At 46.8% G+C, this 14,279-nt stretch overlaps 1 protein-coding gene across 1 annotated transcript; it reads left to right on the forward strand.

The window, feature by feature from the left end:
* Positions 1-1,031: 1,031 nt before the first annotated feature.
* On the forward strand, positions 1,032-13,711 carry LAYN (layilin; the record flags this gene model as incomplete). Its single annotated transcript, XM_019510432.1, has 9 exons — positions 1,032-1,092; positions 2,212-2,509; positions 5,302-5,459; positions 5,994-6,032; positions 6,405-6,461; positions 7,322-7,405; positions 7,904-8,006; positions 9,619-10,976; positions 12,182-13,711. Coding segments are annotated over 8 exons (1,158 nt in total), but the record flags the coding sequence as incomplete, so codon positions are not given.
* Positions 13,712-14,279: the final 568 nt, after the last annotated feature.

Raw genomic sequence — 14,279 nt, forward strand, 5'->3', positions numbered from 1 at the left:
CTGGTGGCGGCGGCCGCGCTGTGCGTCGCGCTGCTGGGCTGCGGCCGGGCCGGCGGGGCCAGGCTGCTGAGCGGTGAGTCTGCCCAGCCGCAGCCCCTGGTGAAGAAGCGGCTCCCTTTGATTTGCCCAACTTAAAAACAAGTTGGAAAGGGGGTTTGAGCAAGACCCGTCATCAGGCTGAGGAAGCCCCTGGGGTTGGTGCGCGCCCCTCCCGGGCGCGGGCCGTCCTCCGCGGGTTCCCCTGACAGCTCCGGGGCTGCCAGGAAACGGCGGGTGCTCAGTGCTCCCGGCGGTAGCCTCGGAGCCCGGCGGGTGGCCGGCGAGGGCTGCTCGGGGCCGTGTCTTGTAGTGGGCTCACGGGAGCCGGCCGTCTAACGCTAAGCGACATGCAGGTAACCGGGGCTTGTTACCTCGGCAACCAGGTGTGCAAGGGGAGTGCAAGGGGCACCTGCATGCTGCTGCCCCCTCCCTCGAGCGTGTCACAGCAGCAGTGCCTGCGCCTCCAGCCCTTTCCGGACTCGGCCAGGAGTGGGGAGCAGCGAGCTCCAGAGATGGGCTACAGCGTGTGGAAGAAATGTACTTTCTGCCCCCCACTGCAACCGGCTGGCTCCCCTCTTGTCTTGGGAGAGCCGTACCTCGCGGGGAGTTAGTCTGTCGGGCTGCTGGCAGCTCCGTGGCCTGTGGACTCTGAGCCTTGTCCGAAGCTCCTTGGCACTTCGCAGGTGGTGAGAAGGCAGGGATTAAATCAGGGGAGAAACCCAAGCAAAGGGCTGTTGTTTCGTATTGACAAAAATTGGGTATGGAGCATCTCTCCGTTGCCTAATCGATAACTCGCCACACAGCGAAGTCACTATTTGGACAGCTAACTTGCAGGGGCATCTGGGAAGTGATCGGCTGCATTCGATTTTTCCTTAGCTAAAAGCAATGGCGAGTTTGGCCGCCCAGACTCGGATGTTCTGCCAGTTTGTGGGAATAGCTCGGTAATTAGGAATTGATGCTATTCCTATACAGTTCCTGCAGACTGATAATGATTTGCTATCTGTATCTCCCCTGTTGCTTTCCTGATAGCAGCGGACCTGTTCCTCAGAGGAGGTAGAGTATCTCGTCTTTTCCACCAATGCTGCATGCCTGGGAAACTGTCAGTCAAAAATGCAGTCTGTGTAGAGACGGGCTTTAAATGATGCTTTTATAGCACCCACCCGTGTAACTGCTTTGGGATGTGTTAGCTGTTGCTGCAGTTTCAAACATCCCGCTCTTTACTGGATTTAAATCTCCAATGCAGAAAGCATTTCAGTTCTCATTATATTAGTGGCCCAGCTGAAGGGTGTAGGGTTGGAAAAAGGCAGGCAGGCTTTTTTTTAGAAATGTTGGATTAGGATGCAGAAGTTAAGAGCAACCCATCCTCGATGCATTTCTATTTACACTGCCATTGCTGGTTGTGTACATCACATGCTCGAGAAGAAATATTTGTTCTGTAAAACAAAATTTGTTTCCACTGTTTAAATGTGTTGGAGTGTTTGGTTATGAAAAGTTCGAGGACACCATTTATAGCCAAAGCGTGTCTGCTCACTTTGATCTGCACTTTCCTTCTTTTACAATCAAAATAAGCCTCGCTGCTCCATGCATGAGCTAGACGTTGGCTCGTGGCCATCTGAAAACAGTCGCTGTTTACTTCCTCAGAAGTGAAGGGCACTGCAGTCTGCAACAATCTTACCATGTCAGGCTGCGGGTGTGTGTGTCCAGCTCCCCAAACCTATTCTGCACCTCCCAGGAGGTAAATAATTATTATTCCTGGGCCTGCAACTGTCTTGGTGAGTTTTTAACCAGTTAAGTTCCTATCAAATGGCACATAATGCAGCATCTCTCTTTTTTGTAAAAAGATTTTGGGTCACATTTGCTCACTGGCCAGGCATTCCCTATGTGTAGGGAAGTGCAAAAGGTCTCGTATTGCAGAGAGCACCTGGTAAAGCAGGGGAGTCCCGCATCGGAGAAAGCAGCGCTGTGCAGACTGGTCTAGGCTAGGGTGTGCAGTAAGCAAAGTTTGAAAATGCCCAATTGTGCCTCATTTATGTATAACGAGGGGGACCGAGAGATTTTTATACAAACTGCTGCAGTGTGCAAATGTCATCCGGCGTGAGAAGGGACGGTATCTGCTTGCTCTCTGTGCTAATGCCCAGTGTCTCTGTAACTAGCTTATTTTCCTCTCTGTAGGACAGACAGTTTGCCGGGGTGGAACTCAGCGCCCCTGCTACAAGATAGTGTACTTCCATGATGCCTCGCGGAGGATCAGCTTTGCCGAAGCTCATCAGGCCTGCAGAAGGGATGGTGGGCACCTCGTCAGCATTGAATCAGAAGCGGAGCAGAGACTGATTGAAAAATTTATTGAGGGGCTCTTGGCTTCGGATGGAGACTTTTGGATAGGCCTGAGGAGGAAAGGGGAGGACGTGGATAACAGCACAGACTGTCAGGACCTGTACGCATGGTCTGATGGCAGCTCATCCGGATTTCGGTAATGGTAGTAGTCTTCTGTACGCTGCTTCTGTGTTGAGCCCCAGAGCGCTACAGTGAAGCACAGTACACCAAATCCAGGATGAGGCCATGTCGCTGCCTTAGCGCACCAATAAACACACCCAAGGTGCGCGCTAGGGGCTGTGCTGTGTTGTCTTATCCAAGATCTGGAGCGTGCCAAGGGGGAGCGAGCGAGGAGGCATTGCTGGGCTCAGCCCAGAGGCAGTACAGGCATGCCCTGGCGGCATGAAAGTCCTATCCAAAGCATGTACAAAGTGGTGTTTGACCCTAAGTGGCAGGACCCCATTGCTCCCCCGCACGGCGGGTCACGCCCTCTGATTACAGCAAGAGAAAACAGGGCTTGAGAAATACAGAGTTCATGGAAATCCTTACAGGGCTTGATATGTGTTTTGCCTTGAAGCAAGTGGACAAGGCTTAAGAAATACAAAGGAAATGGAGATCCTTACAGGGCTTGGTAGGATTTTTTGCCTTGAAGCAAGGGGGTCCATGAATATTTCTGTAATTATGCCCTTGTAATACTGTGCTACAGAATACAATCCTGATACATTCCTAGCTTCCACACACTGTTTAGTTATTATCGAACCAGAATGCGTTTAGCCTTAAAAGCCAGGCCTGCCTGTAAGGCCCAGCTTTCTAGGGGATCAGCAAGAATAAACCCATCAGCAGTTTGTGTTTTCTGGGTATAGAGAGAGAATAATTTATACTCCAAATGCTGCCAGACCCCTGAAAGCCTAAGCAATAGGAGGCCAATACTGCAGTGAATTTGCTGGTTCAAGAAAGTTTTGCCAAAGAGGCAGTTACTGCAGAACTGCTAATTAAAGTTACTTTAAAAAAAAAAAGTGAACGCATGGGAACTATTCCCTTCATTATCTGGCAAGTTTTGCAGCTTTTATAGTGATCGACTCATCTACTTCATTAAATAGCCCAATGGTAATTAAATATTTTATGGCATCACTTAACTGGGTATATATGGCAAAGTCTTAATCGGAGTTCTTCCGTGTGCATTAAAATACCCTGTCGATTAGTGCAAGATCGATAAGCCACAGTAAGGGAAAGGGCCTGCTCTTTTTTTCTCGACTTCTTAGGATGAGTTTGTTGAGAGAGTGGAGGAAAAGCAGATGTTGGTATCTTCCAGCAAGCGGAGAGGAGCGTGGTGCATGTGCATATTGAGATCAAGGTGAGGCGAATTGTTGGAGAAAATGCTCACCCTTTAGGTCGCAGCAAAGCCAGATGTGAAGAGAACCGGCCTCTACGGCTCCCCCTGTGAACTGCAGGTCAAGAGATGGACTGGATCTGTGGCTGCAACTTCTGTGCAGCTTCTGTTCTGAGCTCCAAAGAGACCCTGTCTCAGGGGTTGTTCTCCTGTACCCTTTCTGGTCTGAATCCCTGAATGTAGATGGTGGCAATTTGGGGCTAGACTCCCTGCAGTTATGAATGAGCAGTGCTCAGTTGACTTCAGTTGCAGGACCTGGGCTGTGCCAACTTATTTCCAGGGGATGTGGCCCAACGTGGTAGGTCGACACTTTTTTTTTTCTCAGTTAACTAGCATTTCCTCTATAAAATCACCTTTTGTATTAGAACACTGGGATCCACATAGATTGTTTTTTTCCATCGAGAAACCTGTAATACAACGAGCAAAGTTGCATGTGCTGGAAACCAGAATTGGAAAGAATGCCTTATAATGAATGCAAGCCTTTTGGTTTGACATCTGTCCAGTAGTTTCCCTTGTGAAATAATCTGACAGATCTGGAATTGTTTCTGTTTTAGGGGCCAGGTTTCCACATGTGCCAGCTCCTTTCTCCCTTACTCGCAGCGAGTGAGACTGAGGTAAACTCTGACCGTTTCTGTATATTTTTAAGACAAAAAAGATTGAGGCCAGCGAGCATAAATCACTGTGGCTACGAGACTTGCCTAATGTCTCTTAGGAGCTCTTGGATACTGAACTCTTGAATGAGCGTTTTGCCAAAGTCCAGCTATATAAACTTAAAAGTTTTACTCTTCTAACAGTGTAAGCGCTAAAATGCCGGCACAGTAATTGGTACATAATGGAGGTGCTAAATAACAAAGGAAGGTTGCCAGTGCTCCATTTGGAAGGTGCTGTCCTTTTTCCAGCTGCAGTATTTTCTTATTGCTGGAAAAAGCCTCTCTCTCAAGACGGGTTTTTCATTTTCGTGCATTTCTAGCCAGAGGAAAAGAGATTCTGCATCAGCTTCTTCACTTGCTTGGAAAATAGAAGTTAAAATCGTGTAGGCAATGAAGATTTATGATCTCTGGCCTCAGCTGTTTTTGCCCTAAAATTGCAGTAAACCTTGAGTTTATGTTTGTTTTACTGTGAGTAAGGGAGTGAGATTCTCAGCCCACGTTGGATTTCCCCTGGGCTTTAGTACCTAACTCCCTTATGTCCTTTGACCTCCCCTTCTCTTCCAGTTCTGAGATCTCTAAGTGGTATTCAAATACTCTCTTGACAGCAAAAAGTCATTCTGTTAACCAGCTCAGCTTCGGAGCTCCTGTCCTGTGAAAATGTCCTTTCCCAGCTGGAAAGGACCTCAAGAGATCACCTGGTCTAACCAGGGACTGAACCTGCAAGTTTGGTGCGAAACAACACACCATTCTTCTTATTAGCATTAGCATGACTCCAGCTGATGAGAGCATGCATGTCAAGCCATATACAGCTCTAGTTATGCTATCACTGATGCTTAGGGTCCTATGCTATGTTCCAGGTTTGTAGGGAGCCATGTCCTATCTGACGCAATGTTTGGTTGGTTTTCCTAGGAACTGGTATGAAGATGAGCCCTCCTGCGGGAGCGAAATCTGTGTCGTGATGTATCACCAGCCCTCTGCCCCACCTGGTGTCGGAGGTCCTTATATGTTTCAGTGGAATGATGACAGATGCAACGTGAAGAATAACTTCATTTGCAAATATCCTCTTGGTAATGAGCTACTCCACGTTGTGTAAAAATGACTGTATTCTTGTTCCCAAGGGAGGGCATATTCCAACCAGATGACATTGTCCCAGCTTATCTCCTCAGTACAGGGAGACAAATGCATTTACATGAATAAAGTCTTTTAAACAGGAGGGTCTCAATACTGCCTTAGTTAGTGGCCTTGTGAGAATGGACAGACTTAGAGACTCCAAGAGATTTTCAAAGGACTTTGTAAATGTTCAGAGTCTTTTATGGGCTCCCAAGGGAGGTGGTGCTCTCCCCTACCTTGAGGGTCTTTAAGAGGAGGCTAGACATGCACCTGGCTGGGATCATCTAACCCCAGCACTCTTTCCTGCCCAGGGCAGGGGTCAGACTCGATGATCTATTGAGATCCTTTCTGACCCAAACGTCTATGAATCTATGAACTGTGGCGTGAGGGCAGAGCACGCCTTTACAAAGGCCAACACAAGTTCTCTCACTGCATTTACTAGACTGGGTGATTCTAGTCAAGCATGTAAACGTGTATTGTTTTTTCTTTAGACAAGCCCACAAGTGCCCCGGAAGAGGACTCTCATGTGGGTAAGTCCCAGACGCTTGTGTTTGGGGGAGGGAATTGGTAAAAATATTCACTTCCATTCCTAAATGCATAGATCTCGAGAGACTGAAAAGACACTGCACAAAGAGGGTTTCCTCCTTTTAGCATTTCCTTCTGGTTGGCTCCTAAACTCCATAGGCAGCAGCCTGGCTTGACATGGTGTTGGTGCTGGATTTGGAGCTGTCGCCGTGCTGTGGAGCTCACATCCAAAGAAGAAAAGATTAAAACATCCTGTTTGCAGATGGCAGTGTCTGAATCCTTTATTCTCCTTTCTTTGTGACAACTTCTTGAGTTTCTCCAGTACTTAATGAATATATACAATATTAACCATGGTCTTTTACCTTGTGTTGTCTTAGGGTCTCTGAAACCAACGTCCCCAGAAGAACCGATCAAAGAGGAGACTCATGTAAAAGGTAGGCAGCACGTTCAATGGCTAGTCATACCCTCTCCCTGTAGACATGCCTGCAGCTTCCACTGACCTTGAATGTTGAGCTGAGTATTCAGATATCTAACCATGAACGTAGAAGTCTGAATCTAGACACCCATGATTGAAAACTTTGTCTGGCATCTTCATAGCTTCAAACCTAAACTGGTGGTTGTGGCTGCCAGACAAATCAATGCCAAAGCTGTACAAAGTATTTTGGACCTGTAAGTATGACCTTTAAATTAGTGATTTGCATCTGAAAGGTCAAAGGCATCAATTTGGTGCTAGTGGACTGACTTCATCCCTTTTGCTGTGTGAGGGGAGAAGAGGACTGAAGTTGGATGTATTGAAAGTTCAAACATTAGCCTGCCTATTGCTGAGTAGAGGCAGAAGGAAATTTGTTACTTGGTCATTAACAATACTTCCCACTCTGAAATTCCTTCTGATGGATGCTTGGACCTTTCAGAAGACACCATGTCTCATTCCTTAAATCCATCATTACCTTCATAAGATTAGACTGAGTGAAATGACAGCCAGTTGTCCAACTCTGGGAATATGTCTAACAAATTAGGGCATCTACAGTTTAGCTTAAATACTGCCATTTCCCCTTCCTGTTATCTCACACATCCTGCTGGAAGACAGGTTATCCTTCAGTACTGCTGACATAGCTTGTACTAAATATATTTGGAGACTAGACGGATCATGATTCTGACCCAGTCAGGCAATTCCTATGTTCTAGTATTCATGCAAAAAGGAAAAATTAGGTTCCTTTATTCCCAGCTGGGAAATTAATATATCCTCCAGTACTTAATAAGTATATACAATATTAACCAAGGTCTTTTATCCAAGATGTTGTCATAGGATCCCTGAAACCAACATCCCCAGAAGAACCGATCAGGGAGGAGGCTAATGTAACACTTAAAGAAGCCAAAGGTAAGCAGCACGTTCAGTGGCTAGTCATACCCTCTCCCTGTAGACATGCCTGCAGCTTCCACTGACCTTGAATGTTGAGCTGCATATTCGGGTATCTAACCATGAATGTAGAAGTCTGAATCTAGACACCCATGGTGGAAAATTTTGTTCGGAATCTTTACAGCTCCAAACCTAAACTGGTTGTTGTGGTTATTTAATATATAATAATTAATACTGTAGTATAGTTAATATAATAACATACAGTAATTAATATATCTCATATTCATGTAGCTCAGTTTGGTTTGAATTGCTATGCTTGAGTTGGGAGATTGTTCTGTAGGTAAATTGTCACTGTGAGATGGGGGGATAGCTGCTGATAGCTCTGAGTAGGACTGGGAAATTTTTTCTAGCATTAAGCAGCACTGCCTTAGACACCTGTTGATGTCTCTGTAATACTCTGTGCATGCAAAATGCATTGCAACGTGGATAAAAGTTGTAATTTCATATTTTTCCCTCCAGAACCTGTTTTGAGTCTTGCCTATATCTTAATCCCCAGCATCCCTCTGCTCCTCCTCCTGATGGTCGTTACAGCCATCTTCTGTTTTTGGCTTTTCTCAAAGAGGCAAGTGATATTGTTGAGCAAAAAATGAACCTTTTGTGTCTTGTCTGGCCCAAGAATCCTTGTTGCAATTAGCTGCAGACTTTACAAGCAAACCCAATCAGTGCAAGCAAGATAGTTCAGAAATGTGCAGCTTGTCTGAATAACACCTACAAAAGCAGTATGGGCTTTGCATGCTGCAGTCCTGATATAGTAAATCTGTTAGTTTATTCAGATTATAACCATGCAGTATTTCTGGCATTGCACAAACATGTACATAAAATGATAGTTTGGGAATTTCTCCCTAGAATTACCAAATATTATTTGTCCAGATTGTACCCATAGCATTTTATTTTCCTGTATCTTCTCTTTGCTTTCCCCACACAACTGCATAGAGTCACTCTACCCTTATCACTGCTCAGTCTTTAAATCAAGATGAGGACTATACTCAAATTAAAATGTTATGAAGAAGGTGCACGTGAGACTCCCAGAACAATATCCACTGTTTTCCCAGTGGTGTTACTGAATGAGATGAAAACAGCTAAAGGCTTCTTGTGTTGCTACTTACTGTTAATGTGTGTAATCCTATATCTTTTACTGAAAATATATTTAAACTCTGCCTCCTACCCTGGTCCACTCACAGGTGATGCCAGGCTATTCTTTGTTGAAGAGCAGGGAATTGTAGGTCACTAATTCCAACATGGGCCAAAGTGTTAGTGAATGAAACTGTTTACTGGGCCATGTAAAAGTGTCCTATTCCTACTGGCCAGGTGAGATGGCATGACCCACACTGAAATTAGTACCTACATCAGCAGAAACGAAGGAGTGAATGGGCCTCAGAGACCCGTTTCTTTTCAGACTCGAGATGAAAAGACAAGAACAGAGAATACAGTTAAAGCACTGTTTGCTCTGTGGACCAACTGCTGCATCAGGGATTTTTCAGGAGGAAACTGGGCAAGGCTGTGGGGGGGGGGGCATTCAAATATAAGGGCAGATGAAATGGATGAGCAAAAAATGGATGGGCGGTAGTTGATTTCCCCAACTCCTTGCATTCATGGATCTTAACAAATTGTGTGAATGTACATGAAGATGCCCTTAAACTGCCCTAACACTGTTTGACTGGTCAGCACCTGGCATCCCATTTCAGACCAACTAGAGAATCTGGGGGGATTGTTTGAGTGGGTAGTCACATGCTCAGATACTTCAGCACCTTGGCCAGCACCCAGCTGCTGCAATACCCATGGGCACCCGATGAGCTCATGCCATCGGTATCCTCCTTCCTGGTGCTCATAGAGATGTAGATCCAGAGCAGGATCCCATCATGTTGGAGCTGAAACCTGGTACCTCACAGTCCCATTTCTCTCTTGTCCCACTCACGTGAGGTCAGAATGAGTAAGTCATATGAGCATAGTATGACAGGGAAATTATCAGACCAGTAATGCCTTTGTTGCAGCTGCAAATAAGAAATGATATGTCCTTGACTCCAGGCTGATAGTGGTAACGATCCTGACATGCCACCATTGAGCATATTGTTAGAGATGTGCAATACTGTTCTGTGACCTGTCCCTTAGAAGAACAGATAAGGAACTGTCTTTTTTTTTTTCTTTCCCTCCCACCTCCCTCCTCCTTCACTAAGGAGACAAGACCGAGTAGACGCAAGTCCAAAGGAGCAGGATGTCTGGCTCTCTCCCCAAAGGCCAAACAGTCCCAATCTGGAGATTTACAATGTAATTAAAAAACAATCAGAAGCAGATCTGGCTGGAACCAGGCCTGACACTAAGATTTCCTCCTTCCATTCGCCTGGAGACAATATGCTGGACAACCTCTCTGGGGATTATGAGAACGTGGCTGTGAACACTTCTGAGAGCGGCTTTGTGACATTGGCCAGTACTGAGAGTGGCTTTGTGACCAACGAGATCTACGAGCTGTGCAGTGACCGGGTGGGGAGAAGCAAGGAGTCGACCTGGGTAGAAAATGAAATATATGGTTACTAAGGAGACTGGAAACCCTTGGATGTGGATGATGCAGGAAATAAAAATCAGAGTTATGCAGTGATAATGGGCATGAAAGAGCATCCTAGTTTCAGATCTTCCTTCTGCTCTCTCCTTCCTTTTTTTCTAGGGACACAACTTTTTTTAAACAGTCAAACTCAATGCATCTGTCTCGCTTTGCATCCAATGCCCTGTTCTTTCAGAGTTTTGGTTGCTTTTTCTGTTGGACGTACAAATTTCCCGAGCTCCAGACCTGATGTTTTTCTATGTGTTTGCAACAGAAAACACAATCCACATCCCATTTTTGTATGGTTTAAACGGACCTCCCCCTAAGGAAGTTGTATGTCACTTGCTGAGCCATCCTTGCTTTCTCACAGCTGCTTCTGAGACTGCTGCTGTGGTTTGGAGTTGGTCGTTGTTTCCACCCCAATGGTGGTTTAGTGAAAGAGTTTCTCTGCTGGCTGGTTTGCAGCCCTGACACTCATGCACCTGTATGGGACTTGATAGTGTAGCCTGTGCTCCATTCCCTCCCTCTTAGTTTCATGCAACCTGAGACATCTCAGACCCAGCACTTACCAGTGTGCCAGGCATAAGGCTTAATTTTTTGAAGTAGCCAGAGAAATGAATCATTTCACAAGTCTCAGCAGATGCTCTGGATTTGTACAGCTGATCCTTCCACTGCTCTTATTCTTCTGGCAAGACAATGGCAAAGTGAGGATGCAAGAAACACCTGCTGCAAATGAGGAAAGGGTCATTGCAAAGCATGTTTAAATGGCCTTAGAAGTTATGGCAACTGAGCGGCGGGGTGTTGAGTCTGTGTCATCCCTGGACATCTAGAGATATGTAACATGCCTTCCGTGACCAACTAACACCTGGTTCCTGTAGATTAAACGTCCTGTTGCTGTCGTATTCTAGATTCCCCCTTCTGCCGGGGACCTGTCCTGGGCTCCATGAAGACTGTCCAGGGCTGCTCATCTCAGTGTGAGCGGGGTTACGAGACAAGGTGAGGGAATGAAACCAGACTCAGAATCTCATTGTGAAGTATAATGTGACACTGTGCAGTAACTGGTGACAGAAACAGCTCTGTTGACCTGTTGCCAGAGTAACCGTAGCTAGCCATACACCGGGGTTAGAGATACGTCAGGGAGAAAAGACAGGCCCAGGTTGGGTGTCTGCTTCTGGGCTCGAAGGCGATGGTATGAGTCCGTTTTTTGTTTAGATTCCATCTTTGGAGCAGCTTTTGTGCCCTAATAGCAATGTTTCCTGGCCTGTCTCCAGGCTTTGAGTTTGGCAACCAATCATACATTTATGGATTTCTTAATTCCCCAAAACTTTCTTTTCAGAAACCGTTCGGTTAAATTCAGCAAAAGTTTGCCTCACCTTATAGATCTGAACCTACCCTTAAATACTGGCAGTGAACTTCACTGCTGCCCCATGTTCAATCGAGAGCATGCTCACATGCTTGAGAAAAGAGGCCTGTGGTCCTGACTGGACCAGCTGAATCCATTTCACTTGGAGTGAATGGGATGCTGCTTCCACAACAGGGGAAGAGGGTCATGGGTTAGACAGGCAAGGGGCTGAGCTGGATGTCAAAACTTGGCAGGAAACTTCACCAGAGCTGAGGGATGATCCAAGCTGTGAGTTTGGTTCTGCCTGTTATGGCCATGAACTTCTTCCACATTGGCATCTGGGGCTACCATGTGCTTCTCTTTCGATTCCAGTCCAGCTTTCTCTTAAGTGAAAATATATGCCAAAGTCCCTGTATTTCATAAAGTACCATGTAAGGCGAAGCACCAGATGTTTCTGTGAGGCAGGGCTTTGACTGAACCATGTGCAGAGAAGGTGAATCCAGTCCCAAGAGACCAAGTAAAGATTTCGGGTTGGATTTGCATTTCTGCGAGAGCTCATTCTTATGTAAAGGGTTATGGATGTCAGGAGATGACCCGGTGCAAGGCCCCTTTACATAGCTGCATTGTAACTGCGAATGTGGCCCAAGCTATATGCCAACAAACCCTGAATATGGAAACAGGAGAGACGAGAGTTAGCCAACCTCTGTTACCAAAAGCTGGAAGTAAACGAGTGAAGCGAGATGGTCATTCACGTACAGGAATGAATTTATCACTCCTTGACTCTGGGATGGGTAGGGTCGGGTCCTTTCACACTTGGCTGCTTTCCTTATTGTTGTCTCTGTTTCTCCGTTGTTTGCAGAATGTTTCGTGGGGTTTCTAAGCATGTGGAGGAACTCCAGGGCACATGCAGTCCAGAGAGATGGTGCGAGGGTGTGTCATCCCTGGACATTCAGAGATATGCCAAGAGTCTGCAAGAAGTCACCTGAGGCTGGAGTTTGCATCCAAATCTCCACCAAACCATATTGGGATCTATGCGTGAATATAAAGGAGCCGTGGCAGGTCTGTGGTTGAGCTGCATTCCTACCTGGAGCAGTGAAGGGAATAACATTGCACAGTTGAGCCATAGAGATGTGGCATGAGACCTTTGTTGCTATGTTAAGCTCTGAAACAAGTTACGAGACGATGAGCAGAGATGTCTGGTACCTATTTTAGTCAGCACCTGGTGTGTTCTGACACCTTCTGAAGCACAATGTGACAGCCCCTGAATCGTGAGAATGAGATGTAGGTCTCACAATGGAGGGACACCCCTCACACACACCTCCCCCCACCACACTCATATCCCTTCACTTTTAGCATCTCGTCTCCTCTTTTTTGTCCGGAAGGATAATGCAAATCCAACAGTCATGTGGGTGGCTACCTAACATGAGTCGGAGCATCAGGCAGCCTTTCTTGGAAACTGCTGAAACCAAGACCAACAGCGTGCAAACCTTGTGGGTCTGTCAGCAGGCAGGGATTTCCTGAGAACGGCTGGCCTGTGACTTTGAATTTGTGACACCCCAGAAGGGTAGGGACCAAGGAATCACTTTCGTTTCCTGTGCGTCCTTAAGAGGCAGTGTCAGCCCTGAAGCAAGCTCTGTTCCACGTGCCGGCAGAGGGGCATCTTCCCAAATACCAGTTCATTTCTAGCAGCCAGGCATTATCATGCTAACCAGTCCCGTACAGCAACCTTAGCTATAGCTGTTGGGTGAGGTGCGCTCTGCTGAGAAGCCCATGAGTAAGGCAGGGTGGGACCAGGGAGAAAGCACTGATATTTGGGTTTACTGTTAACTGGCTTACTGTTTAGGGTTCGACCATCTGTTTTCTGTTTGTGGGGGTTTGTGCATAGTCACAATGTGTGGGTCGGTAAGCAAGGTCTAGTGTGCTCCATAGGAAACATGAGCTAAACCATGTGGCAAGGTCCCTGCACAGCATGTTAGGGCTGCAGAGAGGGGCTCCAGTGTCAAAGCCAGACTGTCCTGAAAACTAAGATTCCTACTGAATTAAATCTAGAAATACATATGCTCCGAGCAGCATCCCCGCCCCCAGGTACTGGATACTTGATTCCGTTTCTTCGGGGCTGGCCCCACTGTGCATAGTTGGAGGACTGCAGGGGGGCGGTTTTTATTGGACTTGCCTGTCTAGAAGAGTTGGCAGCAGGACACTGGAGCCAGGCCAGGTGTTTAGGCTGCTAGGCAGCTGAGAGAGGCAGTTTGGGTTTGGGAGATCAGTGCATGAGCTGGATGCAGAAGTAATGGCCATTAATACAGTGCTTAATGGTGCCACTGAGATGTGCATAATGTGGAATATGTTGCTGACACCCCGACGAGATGGTAAGATACCGTCCAGTCTGGAGCTGTTGTTTCAGGCCTTGTAGACTTGAGCAGACGCAGCACTGCCCTGGTGTGCACTCCATTCACCTTCAGTTTTCCTTGCTGTCTCAAGTGCTTGAAGATGTTTAGACTTTACATGGGAGTGTGGATTCAGAGCACATCCCTACAGCATGGGGCAGCTCCTGTGGCTTTGGAGACAGGGAGAGGAGAATTTCTAGGAACAGCTAGATTTCTGGATGAGGTGAGCCCTGCCATTAACACTCCAGCTGGGAGCGTGTTCATTGGGCCGGTTTCCAGAACATATGGCTGCCCGCTGGGAGCTTTTGCATTCGCTACGTCCAAATGTGTCTAGCGAGCAGGCTGCTGCAGCGCAGGGTTAGGTCATTCTGATTCTCGTGTTGTCTCTGCTCAGTCCTGGAGGCTTGAGCTGCTTGTTTTACGTTCTCGTGTCCGGTTCCTGAGAGGAGTCCACCGCACTTTGTCTTGGCTCCACACAAATGGTTTTGTTATTGCAGACGTGGAGGTGATTCCTAAACATGGCATGGGGCACATCATCCTGAGATGTTTACTGCAGTAAACATCATGAGC

Source organism: Gavialis gangeticus, unplaced genomic scaffold (assembly GCF_001723915.1).
Source record: "Gavialis gangeticus isolate Ggan-Ray unplaced genomic scaffold, GavGan_comp1, whole genome shotgun sequence".
NCBI lineage: Eukaryota > Metazoa > Chordata > Crocodylia > Gavialidae > Gavialis > Gavialis gangeticus.